The following is an 18,568-nucleotide window of genomic DNA, read 5'->3' as shown; positions in this document are numbered from 1 at the left end:
AGGTGTTTCGAGAGTGTCAGCTGTGAACGAGTGCCATATTTCAAAGCTAAACACTTTGTTAGAAGATATATGCTGATATATATGTGTTTTGATGGGTGTCGCATAGGAAGCACGATGGAAAAACTTATCATTATATTTCAACCATAACAGCATTATGTCTCTCGTGGCGGATCCAGCCAAAATTTTGATTGGGTGCAAAAAAAACAAAAGCTTATTATAGATGGGATTTGAACTGCTTACCTCTTAATCTAAGTGGTGCACCTATTACCACTAAACCACTATAGCTAGCAAGTTTAATAGAAAATCAAACATTTTTTATATTTGATCTGGTGCAACTGCACCCCTCTCAACCAATCTAGATCCGCCCCTACTATCTCACAGCCACCCAAGAGACAAAAACATGTATGGGGATCCTTACAAGAAACCACATTAATTGAGTCTTACTCGAGTAGGATTTTGAATTTTACATGCTACTCTTTAGAATAATCAACAAATAAAAAATCAGTATAAAAATAGTTTTATATAAGTTCATAGTCAAATATACTAATCTAATAAAAGTTAACTTTGAATAACCTCCATATAAAGATGTAAATTTTTTAAGTACTTGGTACTGCAAACAAAACATGTGTAGTACAAGAAAACCTAATCTAAAATCATTTGTACTTGTACTTTCTGTTAGTGGGTTTCAAAGTTGGTCAGCTTTTTTTCCACATCAGGTATAACAAACCTTCCTAAACCTTTTATATTCTATTGGGAATATGGTAAATGCACTAATTCACAACGCTCTCGTTTCCTTTACGCTAACTCCTCCGAATCTTTCTTTTTTTTTGCTTTTGCGTTACTATAAATAATCAACAAGACACCATTTCTTTTCATTCAACAAAAAAACATCTCATTCTCTAATCCGGATCATCCTTCTCAAAGCTTAATCGTTTCGTTTCATCTCATTCTAGCCATGGCTCCGGTAATTTTTTTTTTTACTTTCTTCTCCCTTTTTTGGGTTTACGTCTGTTTCTTGACCATAAAACGTTGGAACAATGTTTTCTTTTAGAGAGAATGATTTGGTTTTTGTGTGTGTGTGTGTTCATTTCCAAAAGATGCTAACAATTGCTCCAAGATTCAGGGCGGTGTTATTGGTCGATTAATCGGTTTTAAGCATCCGGTTAATATGACAATTATAAAATTGCACAAAAGGAAAAAAAAAGAATGAGATTAATTGATTGGTCTAGGTTCTATCAGCTGTATTTAGAATGTCCTAGCGTCATTTTAAAATATTGATTAAAAAGTTTCCGTCATTTCTTTCCTTTGAGTTGGCTGTGATAATTAATCTTGAACGCAAACGATAATTGTTCATTACTCATTAGTGTGATAATAAATGCAGACCGTTGTCCTCAAAGTTGGTATGTCATGCCAAGGCTGCGTTGGTGCCGTCAATAGAGTCTTGGGCAAAATGGAAGGTTTGCATGTTTCTCTAATCTTTTTTTTTTGTTCAATGTGTTTCAATTACTTTTTATAAATTAATCCTTCATTTATATATATGCCTAGTAAGTCGTTGACTCTAGACTTTATAAAATTATTTCAGGGGTTGAGTCATTTGACATTGATATCAAGGAGCAAAAGGTGACAGTGAAAGGTAATGTTGAGCCTGAAGCAGTTTTCCAAACAGTTTCAAAGACCGGAAAGAAGACTTCTTTCTGGCCGGTGGAGGCTGAGGTTGAGCCAAAAGCCGAAGCTGAGCCAAAGGCCGAGGCTGTGACTGCGACTAAAACCGAGGCTGAGACTAAGACTGAGGCTAAGGTTGATGTTGAATCAAAATTGGCAGAAGCCGAGACTAAGCCATCACAAGTTTAAGTATACTAAAGATGAAAAAGAAGGCTAATCTACCTTTAAAACGCTTCTTTATCTTTTGTTTGTGTGTGTTCTTGTAAGAGCTGCTTTCTCTAAATACCTAATATTTTTATGTACACCTTTTTCAACCTTTGATAAGAAGATGTTGGACCCATGTTGGTCCGACTTTCTTTTATTATAAGTTTTACGTGTTTAAACTTTAAAGTAATCAACTAATTCGGCCAAAAGAAAATAACTAATTAAATACTGTGAAATTCTCAAATTTACTTGTTATAAAACTTAATCCATACCATTCAGTCATCTGTCTGAATATATACATAAAAAATGAGAGCCGGCCTGAAGAATTAGGAATCCCCAAGCAAAAGTTGTTTTTCTTTTTTTTTGTGAAAGACAAGCAAAAGTTGGTTTCTCGTCGATTAATATATATTTGTAAGAAGTTGGGCATTAAGTTGGTTAAAACTCACTTTCCATTGGTACTATATAAGCCCAAAGCCAAGGATATAAAATACATTACATATTGCATATGATTTTAAACTATATTGTTTTTGGTAAGAAATAGTGTAACACACACAAATAGATAGTGGTATCGCTCTTGGAAAAATGATAGCGAGATAATGGTATATACCGATCCATTCACCAATATTGTACCACTTCTGTTGAATCTTTTTCTTTTCCTGCTCATTCGATGTATAACCATTTAAATGATACATTTCTTACCGATATGGTGAAGAGGTTTGTCAAAGAATTCTGATAACTAGTTTCCTAGCTTAAAATAAAATAAAATAAAATATATGTGAATCTGATTAGGTCTAAGAACTTCTATGTATGTAACGGAAACGCAAAATTTGACGATTTTTCTTCAAATAATTCTTTTTTGACGATTTTGATTTTATATATCTTTGATCATGCATGTGATTAAAAAACAACCCAAGTCTTTTTGCATACCTTTTATCGTTCTTCATTATCGAAATACTAATCTAGATAATATCTATATATATTTGGGGGGGGGGGGGGGGGGGGAACTTCGTCTTACAAAGAAATGAATTAATTATTATTATTTTTTAAATAAAGTCAATTAATGTTAAGTATAGATATATTCGTATATATCATGTCGATGAATGGTGCGACGTGCTTACACTATACATATTTGCTGTTGAAAGGTTGGCAAGTCCTTTTCTTTTTTTTTCTTTTGTTCCCAACTTTTACGTCTTTTAGCTTTTGAAGCTATCCGTAGTATCTCAAATCTCTATATTCTTATGTCCTCTCTAATCAATTGTTCATGAGTTAATTTTACTAATTATGTACGTTTAACAAATCGATCATGTACATGCGAAGCATATACAGTCAGCATATAATAGATCAACCACTAAATAATAGATAAATCCGATAATTATTATTTAGTGATTTATCTTAATAAATCATTATCCATATCAATTATTAATACATATATAATATCACATGAAGGTTCCAAGTTCCAACCATACAATACAACTGCATGCCCCCAAAAGATTCCTTCATGACTTAAATCATTTCATTTGCGTTGTTTAGTTTGTTAAATTATGCTCAACAACTCTTTCCGGAAACAATCATGTAGCTGAGTTGATTATTAACGAAAACTATAATAAAAAAATGTTTTCAAGAACGTAACCATCTCTAACCAACAACAACTCTTGAACAATACTTTTAACAGCTTGCGTTCGAAGCAAGAAACTGCTCCCCCTCCATCATCTCCCTATATTGATCTTCTTCATATGCTCAAGTTTACTTCATAAAAATTGGGAGATAGACAAATAGAGAAGAGGTAACTACAAACTAAGAAAATTCAATGGATTGCTCAATCTGCACCACAATGCCAACTATTTTAAGACCACCAAGGAACACAATATGTGGATCGTGCTACGAAGGGGCTAAAACCACTATCGCGCTGCTCAAAGAGCTTGAGGGCTCGAAAGAAGATCATGACAAATCGACCCATGAGTCTACCGTCAAGAATGGCTCATCTCTTTCTTCTTCTCCTTTGTTTTCTTGTGAGGTAAGCTCCTTATATATGTTTGTTAAGTTTTCAATTTTTGATTATATATATCAAAATACATCAATATATCGACTTTATATGAGTTTTCTATTAAATATTTGTTCGAGAATTCCAGCCACAACCACTAGAGAAGGTGATCAAATGGATGAAAAACATGAAAGAAACCGACGAAGAACAGAAGAAAAGGATAGTCTTCTTGAGCAGCTTTGTTACGGGTTTCAAAGAACAGCTTCATGCTGACATTCTTCTAAAAGCGGGCGATGATGGCCCTCCAGTTCTTGCACATAGAGCTTTGCTGGTAATTCCATTGATCCTTTTTACTTATTTTTGTGGCATTGATTAGTTTTTTCCTATTATATTTATATGTTATACTAATAGCTAGTGTGTTGACAATCAAATGAAATTAAAATTTATATATAAAAAATGAAAAAACCCATAATTTATAATCAAAATTCAATATACCGTTGATAATTAATATTTTACATCAACCATAAAAACAACCATACTATATATACTTTGTTAATTAAAAAAAGACTTGGGTGTTTTCAATATATAGGCTTCAAAATCCGAGATCTTCAAGAACTTTCTAGACTCAGACGGATGCAAAAGTGCTCCAGAAGACGCCATAACGCTCCAAGAACTTAACTCGGAGCAACTTCAAGCTCTCTTGGAGTTTCTATACACCGGCACATTGGCTTCAGACAAGTTGGAGAAACATGTCTATGCCTTGTTTGTTGCGGCAGATAAGTACATGATTCATTACTTGCAAGAGTTGTGCGAGCAACATATGTTGAGTTCCTTGAACGTCTCTAGCGTTCTCGACGTTCTTGATGTCTCGGATCTTGGTTCGAGCAAGACGCTGAAGGAGGCTTGTATAGGATTCGTGGTGCGGAACATGGAAGACGTCGTTTTCTCGGATAAGTACGAAGCTTTCTCTCAGAAAAACCAGCATCTATGTGTGCAGATCACAAGAGCGTTCTTGATGGAAACGAGAAGCAAGAGAAGTGAGTAATTAAACTAGTAGTGAGCTATCAGTGTATATTTTGTATGGTTTTATGTAATAGCTGTTTAATTAATTGATCTGATTCAAAGCTCCAGTCCAGACCAATTTTACGAAGGAAAACTATGTTTTACAAATGGCCCATATTCAAAGCCCACTAATAATGCAAAATAAGCTCATTAACCAGCAACAAGGACCGATTAAACGTTAATTAACCTAGCCAAGGGTTTTGAAATCGAATCGACGAAAGGACAAGAGAGAACAGCTAGAGTTGAAAAATCGAAGATGAGATCAAGAGAGGATCTTCTTTGCTTTTGAGCTGATCAAAGTAAACAGAGAATAGGAATGGTGTCCTTTTGAATCTCCAAGCTATACAAGTTTTCGCATATTAGTGATGAATTAATTATTTTTGGTGCCACGAAAATTACTTGAGAAATTTGAATAATCAGAGAGACATACAATTGATTTTTTCTCTTTCCGTAATCATATGTATGACTAAGATCCCTTTTAAGGTCAAACAAAATTATAAATATCTATAGATACGAATGAATACTTTTATTTGGATCATGCATGGCTATCACTCCAGGTCCTGATCGCTTCTGCCACTGCCTGTCTCACTGCTTCAGCATCCATGCTGTCTCCATCATCATTCTGTAAATATGTATCCAATAAAAAGTAAAATAAATATCCTTACATTCGTTAGTATTTATTATTATATTATATAATGATGGTGATGAAGAAGAACTGTGTTTACATGTGATGAACCAATGGCATGCAAGCTAAATGTGTCTGTACATGAAGCCCTAGCTTCAACAACATCAAGTCCAAGATCTTCAAAGGTTTCAAGAACACAAACCAACATGCCTTCCTCATTCTTCCCTGACATTACCTTTATCATGAACCCTTTCTCTAGGGTTTCCACTGTAACCTACCAATATACAATAACCCAAAAATTATTAGTCAATGGTTCTTAATATAAATGAAATCAATGTATACTTTATATGTTTATACCGTAGGATTTGAGTCGGATGGGTCGCAGAATGATTGCTCAGACATGTTCTGATCATTGTTGAGTTTTTGGACTTTTTGCTTAAGCTTTTTGATATAGTTTGATGCATCCACTATGATCGATGTTTCACTCTCCTGCAAAACATGCGTTGCATATATATCGGCGATACTGCTCAGTTTAAATAATCAAAATGACAAGTTTAGTCCCTTTTCTCGATGATGCTCTGCCCCTTAATTTATGTATCTTTGTTAGAAAAATATATTCAATATGATTAGGAGTGAACCAAGTAATATATATATATATTTGTTGATCGGAGAAGTAAAATTGAACATAATAAGAAATTTTTTAAAACATAGATGTTTCATATATAGTTTTTTTTTTACTTTTTCTCAAAGAAGTATACTTAGAATTAGTGAAGTATATATCACAAATCGACTAGCTAGTCAAAATTTAGAGTTTCTTGATACTCGTAAAAGCAGAGTTTCAATACATACATATATATATATATATATATATTTTTATATAATTAAATATTCATATGACAAAGATGTATATATTTAGAAATATATGAACGGAGTAAAGTTTGATTATTTTTTTTTTTGAACAAACAAGTTTGATCTCTCTAATGAATGAAAAGAAAGATAGAGATCACCTAAGGAGATATATGTGGACATATATGAATATGTATGTTCATCTAATGAAATATACACATAAATATAGTAAATATATAAATAGTAGGACTGGAATTTAATTTATGATCATAGAAGAATCGAATTATGTCGGGATAAAAAAAAGGAAAAAAGGTAAGAATTAAAATAGAATGGTGGAATCTGATTACAGCATGAGAATTAGTGATTGAACGAAGCAAATGAAACTTCTCACGAAGAGAGGAGCCTCTCTTGTGTTCCCTCGAAACCATTCTTATATGCTTTAATTGGCTTTTCCTTCTCAATTCCTCTCCGGTTCTCGTCTATATATATAGAGAAAGTGTATATGAGTGAGAATGATGATGTAGAGATGTGAGTTTCTTCAAAGTGTATAAAGATCCTCTCTCGTCTCTCACATGTCTACCGTGTAGTCTCTATTTATCGCTACAATATATGATATATACGGACAAATTCGATTGGTATCTCGTGAATTACTTGCTTGCATCTATGTTTAAATTACACGATATTCCACATATTTATAATATATTATATATTATATATATTATACGTGAGAATATTACTGCATTAATTTAATATATTTTACTCTTAAAAAAAACTTAACTAATGTAAATTTAATATACATGTAAATTGGTATATGCACAGGATAACTTAAGTTGCAAGAATATCCGACAATTAGTCTCAAGATAGGCGTGGATTTTGGTTCAGAATCTCTCGATAATCAATAACAAAACTAAATAACAGTAAAGTCATAATTTCTAAGATAAATACAACTACGTAGTGAAGATTCAAATGCATGTTCATGTTATTCCTCTTTTCGATTGAGAATTGATTCTTGTGCTTATCATGATCTACATTATTGTGCCGTAATTAGTCATGACCAATTCTCTTCAAAGGCATATATACATGTGTGCGCAACTGCGCATGAGTGATTCTTGAGTGTACATATAGTATTTGGAGAAACGAGGAGATCGGCTAGAACTTAAATAGTAATCATATGAGCTCGTGATGGAGGAAGAAATAATATGAGAAATGTTTGTACATATATTATATATATATATATATATATATATACTAAATAATTATTAAAATAGGAGCATCGAAAGAAGTTAAAGAAGAGGATAAAAGCAAACAGAAGAATGTTAGTTGTGATATTGGAATGCCTCCAAACACTCCTCACGGGGATCTTATGAATACCCTTCTCTCTCTCTCTTCACCTATCCACTATCTTCTTGAATATATATATATATATATATATTCATATGTACCTTTATATATGTGCATGCATTTGCATATATACATTCCATTTGTTTTCCTTTCTTTTTATAAACGGTCTGTTGGATCATAATCTTATCTGATAGATGTCTTCTTTTTTGTCACATTGATTTTATTTGAGTACAAATCAATTATTCAAAACGTCTAAATTTAAAACGTAGATTAGAATACTTCTAAGAGTTGGACATTTTTGGGGGTTAATGACTTAATGGGTAATAGCATTGCAAACATTAGTTTCACAACTAAGCTAATTAAGGGAACCATTGATTTAATTCATTCAATATAAACCTCTTTGATAAAAACAAAACCAAATTAAAGTTACACAAGAGTATGCAATATTGTGATGACTGATGAGTATATAAGTAAGGGTATAAAATGGTCTATATTCTACAAGGACATATAAGTACCCATAACCCATCAATTCACGTGTGCCGGTGAATCATCACCACACAAAAAAAAAAACACTGATCTACACAATAGGGAAGCTCATTCTTGTCACATATAGACTCATAGATATCCCTACCATTTCTCATATTCTTCTACTTTTACAGACTGTTTTCTCCTAATTGATTAATTTTTTGATTAGAAACGATGATATTTAGGGTTTCAATTGCTCGGGATTTGTCAAAGAAAATTGCACTCACGTGATTTGCACTTCGGGAAGTACACTCACATGCAAAAATTCACGATGTAAAATGAAAAACAAAACCTATTAATCTCTAAAGTTAAGAAGTAAATGGTGTTGTTGTCATGGAGAGTAGAGAGAAAGGGACGTGAGCGAGAGAGTTTGGACATTAAAAAGTTCATATGCAAAGGAGTTTTTGTCTCTTCCCTTATATTCTACTAGAAATATATTTTTGTACTGCTGCATATTATTCGCGTTTTACTTCGGCTTTGATAGAAGTGGCTATGTGTCCGTCGACCACACGTTATTGTAATTACAAGATTGAATTTGCATCGTTTGAAAATATAATAGTCAAGTTTTTTTGGGTTAGTAAAACAAAGAGGGTTTTCTTTATAGAGGGTTAGTTTTGATTTTTGACGGTTACAAAATAAGTCGATTTTACTTTATAAGTTACAACTATTATAGACGACAAAAATATACAACTATAATGTGTCACACTACACTATAATTAATTAATAATTAATCAAGATGACATCAGTCGGTATATATACACATCGTCTAGAAAAATTGTAAAAATAGAACAATATGCATATATACTTTTCTAAACAAATGAACACATAGGAAAAAAATGTCACATAATATTAAAAGTGATATAATTGACCAAAATTGCATAGTTTTAAAAGAGTATCATACCATTTCTTTAGAAAATTTTATGCACGACCATGTATGTATTATCTACAAACCGATTATACTAAAAGGGGTAATGACATCACCCTCCCAAAAAGGCTTCGTTAGCAATCAAATTGGTTACTAAAAAAAAAAAACCGGGTTAAAAGTGACCAACTATCAGAATTAATAGACTATTTCATTTCTTCATATATTATTGTTATGTATCCATCCTTCGATTTTTATTATATAATAAGTATATAAAAACAAAATATAAAAAATGTAAGAAGGTCTCGTGTTCGTGACAGCTCTATATCCTTTGTCTTCTCCCCATATGTATCGTATTCCCTTGTCCGAATCAAATATCATTCCATGACACACCTAACTGCACATTTTGGTAATTTTATGATTACAACAAAAACTGAAAAATCTTGTGACCGAAGTAAAAAACAAGAAAAAAAAAACTGGAAAATCCAAAACTGCAGAGGCTACTACACAAATACCACGTGCGAAGAGATCATTAGAAGGCTTCCATTGTATTAGGGAAAAGATTCATGCATCTAACTTCGGTAATTTTATCAGTTTACTGTATATTATATGTTAAACGTACGGTGTTAATCCACATAAATATATTCTTGGCTTGCTGCCTTGTCCATGTCTCTCTCGTTTACATGGTAATTAAAAGACAACTCATTAGTTAAAAAAAACTCCAAAGAGATGTGAATTAGCGCATATGGACTGGTAATTGAAGTTTTAGAAAGGATCAAAAGGACAAAAATAAAAATGAAACATATCTTAACAAGAATGTACAAAAACAAAACCCATACCATCTGCCCCACTCTCTTGTTCTAAGTGACAAAATTATCATAGAGAATTAGGGTCACGGGGGTGGCTTTTTGGCTATCAAACATCACTCCTTGTTTTCAAATTGATATATTATATTTTTTTTCACGTACCATATATATATATATTACATTATTACATGCCTGACGAAATTAAATATAGAAATATAAATTCTATTTTTAGTTTTTATTAGTATTTTGGGTTACATGGTGTTTTTAATTTTTAAGACAGTACGTCTTTAAACAATCATTATGAATTCCTTTACCAACAAATATCTCGTATCATAGAAAAAAAACTAACACATGGATCCATAAAAGTTTCAATATGCAAGCATAAAAGAAGCCCATTAAATATGTTATAGGCTCCTTTAGGCCCAATTGTTTCTCTCTAGCCTTTAGCACCGCCGAGAGAGAGTGAAGAGCTCATCGAAGATGGTCTAAACGTCAATGAAACACCTGATGCTTTCGAGTTACATAAGTGAGAGCAACAACGATACAGACGCAATCAGAAGAAGACGAAGAAGGTTTCGAGCATTGACAAGTCATGCGGATTCTTGCTGCTCACCTAGCTAATGTAATTTCCCCAAATTGTTCGTTTAAAGTTCCTCTCTTTTACCATTGTCTAAGCGTTTCTGTGCCTTTCTCGTCATCAATGGTTTAATGGGTCGGTCGTCACCGATTCGGTCTCTAATCTGAAGTCAACTTTTGCAGCATTTTCGCAGAGGAAGAAACGCGTATCATCCTCGATCTCGGAATTATTCCTCGGTGAACAAGAAAGGTGCCTCCTTTTCCCTTCTCTCCATGCTTCAATCAAGTGTAATAGTATGTGAAGAGATCGACTCGTAAGCTTAAATTTAGAGTAGAATAAGACCAGACTGTAGTAATTTTGATTTTGAAATCTGAGTAGATTTTTGCTCAGTAGTTGTAATTGAAGTCTATTCTCACTTCACACTAGTGATGATGAGATGAGACTGGTTGCTTTGTTTGATTCATTTGATGAGAGCTTTTTTTGGGTTCAGTAGTTGTAATTGAAGTCCAAAAGTGGTTGCTTTGTTTGATGCATTTGTAGTTTAATCCTTTAGATACAATGATAAAGACTAGATCATAAGAGTATAGGAGTTTCCTGAAGAGTGTGAACTGGACCCAACAGACAAGTAAAGGGACTTTAGATTTTAGTGTTTTGATGTCCTTAACTTTTCTTGTCACTATTTACTCCATAGTTTTGATGAATTCGTAGTTTACTCTTAGATTCAATGATGAGGGAAAGATCCATAAGAGTAGAAGAGAGTTTGGAATTAGACTCAGCAAATAAGAAAGAAAAAGACCTTGAGATTTGTGTGTTGTTGTTGATTTTCTTGGCTTTGCTTCTCCATTTTGTAGATGACCTTACATTGGAGGAAGAAGCTGAGAGGAAAATAGGCTGGTGTCTCAAAATTTTCTTTGCTGGGACAGCCACGTATATTGGATACCAGTTTTTCCCTTACTTGGGTATGTGAATATCTAGTTTGGAACAGCTTTGTTACTTCTTTTAATCGTGAATCGTTGTTGTATGTTTAACTTTACTGACTGGCACTTACTGTCTTAGGTGATAACTTGATTCAGCAATCCATATCGCTTTTACATGTGAAGGATCCCTTGTTTAAGAGAATGGGAGCTTCTAGGCTTTCCCGTTTCGCCATTGATGGTAAGCTCTCTCTCTAACTCGAATTACTCTCTGATTGTTTGCTGAAAAGAGAAAGGATTGATCTATACTTATTTGGTCTCACCAGTGGTTGAACTTGTTTCTGGGTAATGTATTGTAATGATTTGGTTTGGGTCTATAAAGATGAAAGGAGAATGAAGGTTGTAGAGATGGGTGGGGCTCAAGAGCTTCTACATATGTTGGGAAGTGCTAAAGATGACAAGACAAGGAAAGAAGCTCTCAAGGCGCTTGCTGCTCTCTCTAAATCAGGCAAGTCTTGTTTTAAACACGTTCTTTTGTGATTCTTCTACTTATGCAATTTCATCGATTCATTGGATATAAGAACCTCAGGATTGCTCTTGCTCCTTTAAATGTCCTCTTGAGCATGCTTATTTCCCCAAATGCATCTGAATTTTCAACCCTCCTTGACTACAGATGAAGCTGCCAAGTTCCTGGACTCTAATGGAGCACTCTCTATTGTCAAATCGACTCCAGATTCCTTGGAAGATTCAGACATTTCAACATACAAGTCAAACATACTTGAGAAGCTAGATGATAAAAACCTCACTGTGTCTCCCAACTAAGATATTCTTTTGAAAAAAAGGATCACAAGTCTAGGTATCTCCATAGACCATAGTGCTAAGCTTTAGAACTGTATAATTTTGTTTTCCTTTTTTCCATCTTATAGAACTCTTCATTTTGTTGTTGTTCCGGATGAAAGGAATACAGAGTCTGATTCAGACAAATCAAGCTTCAATTCTCAATACTCAATAATGTCTGATTCATATGTTCTTTGTTATGAATGGAATGCAAGAAGATAAGTTTTAAAGAATTGTAACAATTTATCTTTCCCTGATTCATTAGGTTCCTTAATTAAATATATCTGTGAGGAGAAGAGGTCACGTGGCTAGAAGAAAAAAGGAAATTGGTTTTTGATTTGGAATTTATTTAATTATTATTACCATTTTAGTTAATCTATGATTCTATTGTAATCCTAATGAGAATAGGGAATTTACTTTTCTTATATATGTTAAGTCTTTTGCTGCAAGTACGTACATGCTCATTAGAAGAGCAGCAATTACCCACCGAGAAATAAACAAAGAATTGATTTCGACTTTGGGTCTGTTCGTTTCGTTGACGCTGGTGGCAGCGGCAGTGGCAAACGCAACTTTTTTAATCGTCGCATCTAATCGACGTTCAAAATCAGAAGCTGCGTTTGTCGCAGTGTCATGCCGCAGGTACCTGCGGCAACCAAACGAACAATGATAGCTGCGGTTGACGCAGCCGCAGATACTTACGGCGACAAAACGAACAGATCTGAAATGTCTTATTATTCTCAGAGCAATTCTTTTTTCTGTTTGTTTGATTCTTAATCACAAAACACCAAGAGGTTTTTGTTTTCTCCGAAGAGAGTAACGAGATTCGTGGAATTCGTTGGGGGGGGTTTCGATCTAGATTGCTATTTCGGTGGTGGTGACTTTTAATTTGGAGATTTAAGGAAAACATGGATCCCAACACAATGCAAGATTTGTTGGTAATGCGTCCTACTGCTGTTCCAACGAATGACAAAGCTGTTAGGGATCGCCTTAGACGACTTGGGAAGCCAATTACCCTGTTTGGAGAACAAGGAATGGACAGAAGATCTAGGTTGAGTAACCTTATGGGTATGCTTACTGTGGAAAAACTACTTGAAACTCACGTCGAAGAAGAAGATGCGGCTCCAAAAGAGCAAGCGTATGATCAAGTACCTGTATACCCTTTCTTTACCGAGGGTCCAAAGGAACTGAGAGAGGCTAGAATAGAAATTGCCAAGTTTTCTATCAAGAGAGCAGCTGTCAGGAATCAGCGTGCAAAGCGGCAGAGGGATGAAGAGGCTAAGTTGGCTTTAAATCATGCTAGAGACATGGTCCTGGAGTGCAGTAATTTTGGAGAGGATCGTCCTCTTACCGGCTGTTCTTTCTCTCGCGATGGAAAGATACTTGCCACATGTTCTCTGAGTGGAGTTACTAATTTGTGGGAGATGCCTCAAGTTACAAACAAGATTGCTGTCTTGGAGGACAAAAAGGAACGTGCAACTGATGTAGTGTTCTCCCCTGTTGATGACTGTCTAGCAACTGCTTCTGCTGATCGAACTGCAAAGCTGTGGAAAACTGATGGAACACTAGTACGAACTTTTGAAGGTCATTTGGATCGTCTTGCACGCGTTGCCTTTCACCCATCAGGGAGATACCTAGGAACAACCAGCTTTGACAAAACATGGAGACTGTGGGATATAAACACAGGTGCAGAGCTGCTCTTGCAAGAAGGTCACAGTCACGGTGTCTATGGAATTGCATTTCAACAAGATGGAGCATTAGCAGCCTCTTGTGGGCTTGATTCACTCGCACGGGTTTGGGATCTCCGCACTGGTAGGAGTATTCTTGTCTTCCAAGTAAAAACCAAACCTCTACTCTCAGTGAACTTCTCTCCTAATGGTTATCACTTGGCATCCGGTGGTGAGGATAATCAATGCCGTATTTGGGATCTAAGGATGAGAGAGTCATTGTACACTATAGCAGCTCATTCTAACCTTGTGTCTCAAGTGAAGTATGAACCACAAGCAGGTCACTTCTTGGCCACTGCCTCATACGACAAGAAAGTCAACATATGGTCGGGAAGAGATTTCTCGCTCGTTAAAAGCTTAGCAGGACATGAGTCAAAAGTCGCCTCTCTCGATATCACTCCAGATAGCTCGTGTATTGCAACTGTATCACATGACCGCACCATCAAGCTTTGGACGAGAAGTGGAAATGGCGAAGATGAATCATAAGTCTAGGTATCTCCATAGACCATAGTGGTAAGCTTTTGAAGAACTGTATCATTTTGTCTTTCTTTTTTCCATCTTATAGAACTCTTCATTTTTTTTGTTGTTCTGTAGGAAAGGAATACATAGTCTGATTCTTTTAAATTAAGCTTCAATTCTCAATACTCAATAATGTCTGATTCATATGTTCTTTGTTCATTCATAATGGTATGCAAGAAGATACGTTTTAAAGAATTGTAATAATTTTTATCTTTCCCTCATTTAAGTACATAGCAACAAATATTGCACTTCCTATAGCTATTACATTGCATTTCCTGAGAAAACCTATTTCACAAAAAAAATATAAACATAAATGCTAGCAAAATAAAGGGAAAGCTAATGATTTTACAGATTTCTTTGAAGTGATCATAGAGGGGGACTGTTTGCAAAAAAAATTCCGACGGTTAGTTTGCTGCAAGGCTGTATAAATTTGTCCAAATAGCAATAATGCTAGTAGCAACTGCAAGCACAAGCATTATCGCAGCTACGAGCTTCTCTCTAGAAGTCGATACACCATGGACATTCCTACCATTTCAAAATCATAAAACAAGTTAAATAAGGATTTTGCAGGAAATTTCATCTAATAAAGGTATAGACGTATAGTAAAGATGACAGAGCTGATGCACCTTAGAACAATGGCGGCTGGGAATATAAATCCTATTGAAACAGTGGTGGTTGATCCCAAGAACTGAAAGAAGTACCAAATGTCCGGCACAGCGATTGCAGAGAAGAAACAACAAATCAGGAGAGCTAGAGTGAGTCCGACGAATCTTTTTGAGTCATTTGCTAAGGAAGGCTTCTTGGGGAACAAGAGTTCATCGAGATTTGCTCTCAATGAGAAGTTCATGAGAGGAAAGACAAGCATGAGGTGAAGCGCGTAGCTGAGTCTGACAACATCATTGAGAAGAGAACCAATGGAAGAACCAGAGCTCTGGTCAAAGTTCACTAGAACATCTGACATGGTTGCATCTCCAAACAGAAGATACCCGAAGAGTCCAGTGGCGAAGTAGATGGCAGCGCACAAGATGACAGAGAACTTAGTTGCTGGGATCACATGTAATGGATCTTTTAGCTCGAATCCAATTGGATGAACTGCATTATTATTCATCACAACACCAAACTCAGAAACAGGACAAAAAAAAAAAAACAGAGAAGCAATAACCGATTGGGTGTAAGAGGCTGGGTCTTATACCATTGAAATGAAACGTGAAGGCTGTTACTATAACAGGGGAAGCTGTAAAGAGTTTCCAAAACGATCCTCCATTTTTCAACTCTGGGAATAGTCTTGTATTCTTCGTTTGCCCATTCACTAACGCCGAGATCGCCAGCACGGAGCTAATGACAACAAACAGAACCGCAAGAAGAAACGATACCGCAGAACTAAACGCTAGTCTTTCTACATAAACATTTACAAAAAACAATCAACAATCTCATAAACACGATTAACTTCTAGGTTTTAATACAAAGAAACTTTACCAACACGTCTGCACAAGACCAATGGAAGCAAGACGAAGCAGTAGACAAACAACAAAGCGAATATTCTCGTGTTCCACCAGCAAGAACCAAACCATTCTTGCAAAACTCCAAGATGTTCAGATCCTCCATTTTCATTACCCGAAAGCACATCTCCTGAGAGAGAGAGAGAGAGAGAGGAGAGAGTAGACACACACACAAATCGAAACTCAGCAAATCTGTTGTTAAGCTCAAATAGTAGCAGAACTAAACCTCTAAACAAAAGTTAGATCCAGATGAGTCTTTACCTATAATAATGGAGATTACAATAATACAACCAAAAGTGGCAACCGTCGTAGCAACCTGTACAGCGACGGATCCTGTTTTGCCAAACGACTCTTTCATAGCTCCGGCGTACGTAGTTGATCCTCCGGCGAGTGTTGATTTCATGAGAAAGCCAGCAGAAACTGTGGAAAGCCAAGCAACGATCGTGATTATCGAAAACGCTGGGATGATTCCGAGAACCTTAAACGCCGCCGGCATTGACATTATTCCGGTTCCAATTATGCTCGTCGCCAAGTTAAAAACGATGCCTGACGTTGATGATCTATGCTTCTCAGACGAAGGCTCTTTTTGCTTAGGCAAGAGATGAGTTTCGATCTGTGGTGACATATTTTTACTAACTGCCGGAGAAACTTAAAAAAATTTGCCGGCGGGAAGAAGAAGCTTTCTTTTTTTGGGTTATGTGTAAACGGCTTCATATAGCCCACACGGGTATATACCCTGGGGGTATAATAATGGAAAGTACCGATATACCCTGGGGGTATTAGCCTTCACCGTTTGCCGTTTGGGGGTAACACAGGGAAAATGATTTTTGGCCATTGGGAAACCTGACAGGCTGGTCTAATTTATTTATTTAGGAATTAGGATCACCAAAAATGGTCTTCCGTCACGTTGTTGAAAAACGTATAAACTATAAACATTACACTAAAATAAGAAAGGTATACCTAAAATGTTCTTATTTAATAAACAAAACCATAGAACTATCCAACAAATACTGAAATATATATAACTGGTCCAACTCCAATCAATTTGCCACTTGGACCTCTTAAGAAGAATGCATCTAGATGAAAAAGTAGCCACAAGTGTTTTACCGTTTCTGGTCTCATTTTTTCTCAGTTTATACAGTCTATACTTTTTTAATTAAAGCATATACTAGTTAGTACTCCAAAACAAATGTTTAAAAAAAAGATCGTTGATATAATGAAATACACTATATTCATTGACGGCCTCAAAGATGGCTCACGTCACGTGTAATAATTAAACTTTAGAACAGACAGTCTCTTCGACACATTTCATCGAATGAAAACGAAAGGACGACGAATGTCGAATTCAAAACCTGATACACGAAAAACAAAATAGTACTACTACTAAGTTTCTTTTTCTATCAATTCATGTGATCTCCGATCTCTAACGCAGAGTAGAGTACCAAAGTTTAGTCAGTTCATATTTATCGAATTTGTTTCTATAATATATTAATATGGCTATTGTTAGTCTAGTTTCACTTGACATTGTTTTTAATTTCGTAAGTAAACAGAATACATGATTGCATCTGGTTCATTAAGTAGAAAGTATACAAAAAAAAAACGTTTTATATATTATCCCATTTATACTATATATTATACATGTTCAGTTAACTCTTTTTTTGCATGGAAAGGTTTATGTTTTATCATCTCCTGTAGATGAAAGAGCATCAAGAATTTCATCACCGGTGAACTCTTTGGTTAGAGCACTATTTATCTATGTAATCTGGTGATTACACTATCCGATCAGGCTACTGGCTCAGCATGCATAACCAAGACATGGTAATTGCACAGGATCAAATACCACACGGTTCGGTTTCCCTAAAAACAGAGTATGGAAACTGAAAATTTTACCTAATATTAAACATTTTCTTTGGTGAATGATGTCAAAAGTTTTACCTTCTATCACTCGACTTAATACTGGGAAGGAATCTTGATCCTGTCTGTCCCAGATGCTTTCAAAAAGATGAAACAATATAACATATTTTGTTCTACGGTAACTATGCTACAGAAGTATGGGATTTGTCCAACATTCCCATAACTATATTCGAAGCTTTGAACTACGACAGTGAGCAAATCCTGACAGCTTTTTTAGAGATGGAACATATGGATGATATGACAAAATTAGCTCCATTACAACCTTTGTGGACAATGTGGCATTTATGGAAATCTAGAAACAAATTTATTTTCAAAAACCACACAATCCCACCAAGGACGGTAGCTCTCCGAGTTAAAAGTGAGACTGAAGAATGGTATTATAACAATCTTCAACACAATGCAGTATTCTCGACTCATATACAAGATTCATCATTGTGGAGCAGACCATCACAATCAACAATAAAGTGTAATTACGATGCAGCTGAAAATTGAAACTGAAAATTTTGCCTAACATTAAACATTTTCTTTGGCGAATGATGTCAAAAGCTTTACCTTCTATCACTCGACTTAATACTTGGGGAAAGAATCTTGATCTTGTCTGCCCCAGATGCTTTCAAAAAGATGAAACAATATAACATATTTTGTTCTACTTTAACTATACTACAGAAGT

General features: G+C 35.1%; 5 protein-coding genes and 1 pseudogene across 6 annotated transcripts; 4 read left to right on the top strand and 2 right to left on the bottom strand.

The window, feature by feature from the left end:
• Nucleotides 1-680: 680 nt before the first annotated feature.
• Nucleotides 681-2,029, top strand: LOC104791922 (copper transport protein CCH). Its single transcript, XM_010517929.3, has 3 exons — nt 681-964; nt 1,382-1,457; nt 1,583-2,029. The coding sequence occupies exons 1-3, from the start codon at nt 956-958 to the stop codon at nt 1,849-1,851; spliced, it is 354 nt and encodes a 117-aa protein (XP_010516231.1). The 5' UTR covers nt 681-955; the 3' UTR covers nt 1,852-2,029.
• A 1,295-nt stretch (nt 2,030-3,324) lies between these two features.
• On the top strand, nt 3,325-4,977 carry LOC104791921 (BTB/POZ domain-containing protein At3g56230). Its single transcript, XM_010517927.3, has 3 exons — nt 3,325-3,880; nt 3,996-4,178; nt 4,437-4,977. The coding sequence occupies exons 1-3, from the start codon at nt 3,674-3,676 to the stop codon at nt 4,890-4,892; spliced, it is 846 nt and encodes a 281-aa protein (XP_010516229.1). The 5' UTR covers nt 3,325-3,673; the 3' UTR covers nt 4,893-4,977.
• A 309-nt stretch (nt 4,978-5,286) lies between these two features.
• Nucleotides 5,287-6,984, bottom strand: LOC104791920 (transcription factor bHLH93-like). Its single transcript, XM_010517926.2, has 4 exons — nt 6,728-6,984; nt 5,892-6,023; nt 5,635-5,808; nt 5,287-5,531 (listed from the first exon to the last, which is right to left on the bottom strand). The coding sequence occupies exons 1-4, from the start codon at nt 6,806-6,808 to the stop codon at nt 5,445-5,447; spliced, it is 474 nt and encodes a 157-aa protein (XP_010516228.1). The 5' UTR covers nt 6,809-6,984; the 3' UTR covers nt 5,287-5,444.
• Nucleotides 6,985-10,291: 3,307 nt separating this feature from the next.
• On the top strand, nt 10,292-12,475 carry LOC104791919 (uncharacterized). Its single transcript, XM_019246836.2, has 6 exons — nt 10,292-10,536; nt 10,674-10,740; nt 11,343-11,450; nt 11,548-11,646; nt 11,788-11,913; nt 12,079-12,475. Exons 1-6 carry the CDS (start codon nt 10,507-10,509, stop codon nt 12,225-12,227), a joined length of 579 nt encoding a protein of 192 aa, XP_019102381.2. The 5' UTR covers nt 10,292-10,506; the 3' UTR covers nt 12,228-12,475.
• A 280-nt stretch (nt 12,476-12,755) lies between these two features.
• Nucleotides 12,756-14,697, top strand: LOC104699156 (U4/U6 small nuclear ribonucleoprotein PRP4-like protein pseudogene; annotated as a pseudogene). Its single transcript, XR_015559692.1, has one exon. The product of XR_015559692.1 is annotated as a U4/U6 small nuclear ribonucleoprotein PRP4-like protein pseudogene (transcript).
• On the bottom strand, nt 14,671-16,724 carry LOC104791916 (amino acid transporter AVT6C-like). The gene is made up of 5 exons (XM_010517923.3): nt 16,246-16,724; nt 15,962-16,114; nt 15,678-15,881; nt 15,112-15,577; nt 14,671-15,010 (listed from the first exon to the last, which is right to left on the bottom strand). The coding sequence occupies exons 1-5, from the start codon at nt 16,607-16,609 to the stop codon at nt 14,890-14,892; spliced, it is 1,308 nt and encodes a 435-aa protein (XP_010516225.2). The 5' UTR covers nt 16,610-16,724; the 3' UTR covers nt 14,671-14,889.
• Between the last annotated feature and the right edge of the window lie 1,844 nt (nt 16,725-18,568).

Source organism: Camelina sativa, chromosome 6 (assembly GCF_030686135.1).
Source record: "Camelina sativa cultivar CO46 ecotype springtype chromosome 6, ASM3068613v1".
NCBI lineage: Eukaryota > Viridiplantae > Streptophyta > Magnoliopsida > Brassicales > Brassicaceae > Camelina > Camelina sativa.
Note: the sequence above shows the minus strand (reverse complement) of the source record. Positions and strands in the feature narration are given on the sequence as shown.

What these genes read in the sequence shown, in the direction of transcription:
- LOC104791916 (XM_010517923.3), bottom strand. Translation starts at nt 16,609, where the DNA reads ATGTCACCACAGATCGAAACTCATCTCTTGCCTAAGCAAAAAGAGCCT. An exon ending in CTTCACGTTTCATTTCAATG is followed by an intron (nt 15,578 to 15,677) that starts GTATAAGACCCA and finishes ATAATAATGCAG; the next exon opens with TTCATCCAATTGGATTCGAG. An exon ending in CCAGCCGCCATTGTTCTAAG is followed by an intron (nt 15,011 to 15,111) that starts GTGCATCAGCTC and finishes TTGAAATGGTAG; the next exon opens with GAATGTCCATGGTGTATCGA.
- LOC104791919 (XM_019246836.2), top strand. Translation starts at nt 10,507, where the DNA reads ATGCGGATTCTTGCTGCTCACCTAGCTAAT. An exon ending in TTGCTGCTCACCTAGCTAAT is followed by an intron (nt 10,537 to 10,673) that starts GTAATTTCCCCA and finishes CAACTTTTGCAG; the next exon opens with CATTTTCGCAGAGGAAGAAA. An exon ending in TTCCCGTTTCGCCATTGATG is followed by an intron (nt 11,647 to 11,787) that starts GTAAGCTCTCTC and finishes GGGTCTATAAAG; the next exon opens with ATGAAAGGAGAATGAAGGTT.
- LOC104791921 (XM_010517927.3), top strand. Translation starts at nt 3,674, where the DNA reads ATGGATTGCTCAATCTGCACCACAATGCCAACTATTTTAAGACCACCA. An exon ending in CTCCTTTGTTTTCTTGTGAG is followed by an intron (nt 3,881 to 3,995) that starts GTAAGCTCCTTA and finishes CGAGAATTCCAG; the next exon opens with CCACAACCACTAGAGAAGGT. An exon ending in TTGCACATAGAGCTTTGCTG is followed by an intron (nt 4,179 to 4,436) that starts GTAATTCCATTG and finishes TTCAATATATAG; the next exon opens with GCTTCAAAATCCGAGATCTT.
- LOC104791922 (XM_010517929.3), top strand. An exon ending in AGTCTTGGGCAAAATGGAAG is followed by an intron (nt 1,458 to 1,582) that starts GTTTGCATGTTT and finishes AAATTATTTCAG; the next exon opens with GGGTTGAGTCATTTGACATT.
- LOC104791920 (XM_010517926.2), bottom strand. Translation starts at nt 6,808, where the DNA reads ATGGTTTCGAGGGAACACAAGAGAGGCTCCTCTCTTCGTGAGAAGTTT. An exon ending in CAATCACTAATTCTCATGCT is followed by an intron (nt 6,024 to 6,727) that starts GTAATCAGATTC and finishes CATGTTTTGCAG; the next exon opens with GAGAGTGAAACATCGATCAT. An exon ending in ATGCCATTGGTTCATCACAT is followed by an intron (nt 5,532 to 5,634) that starts GTAAACACAGTT and finishes ACATATTTACAG; the next exon opens with AATGATGATGGAGACAGCAT.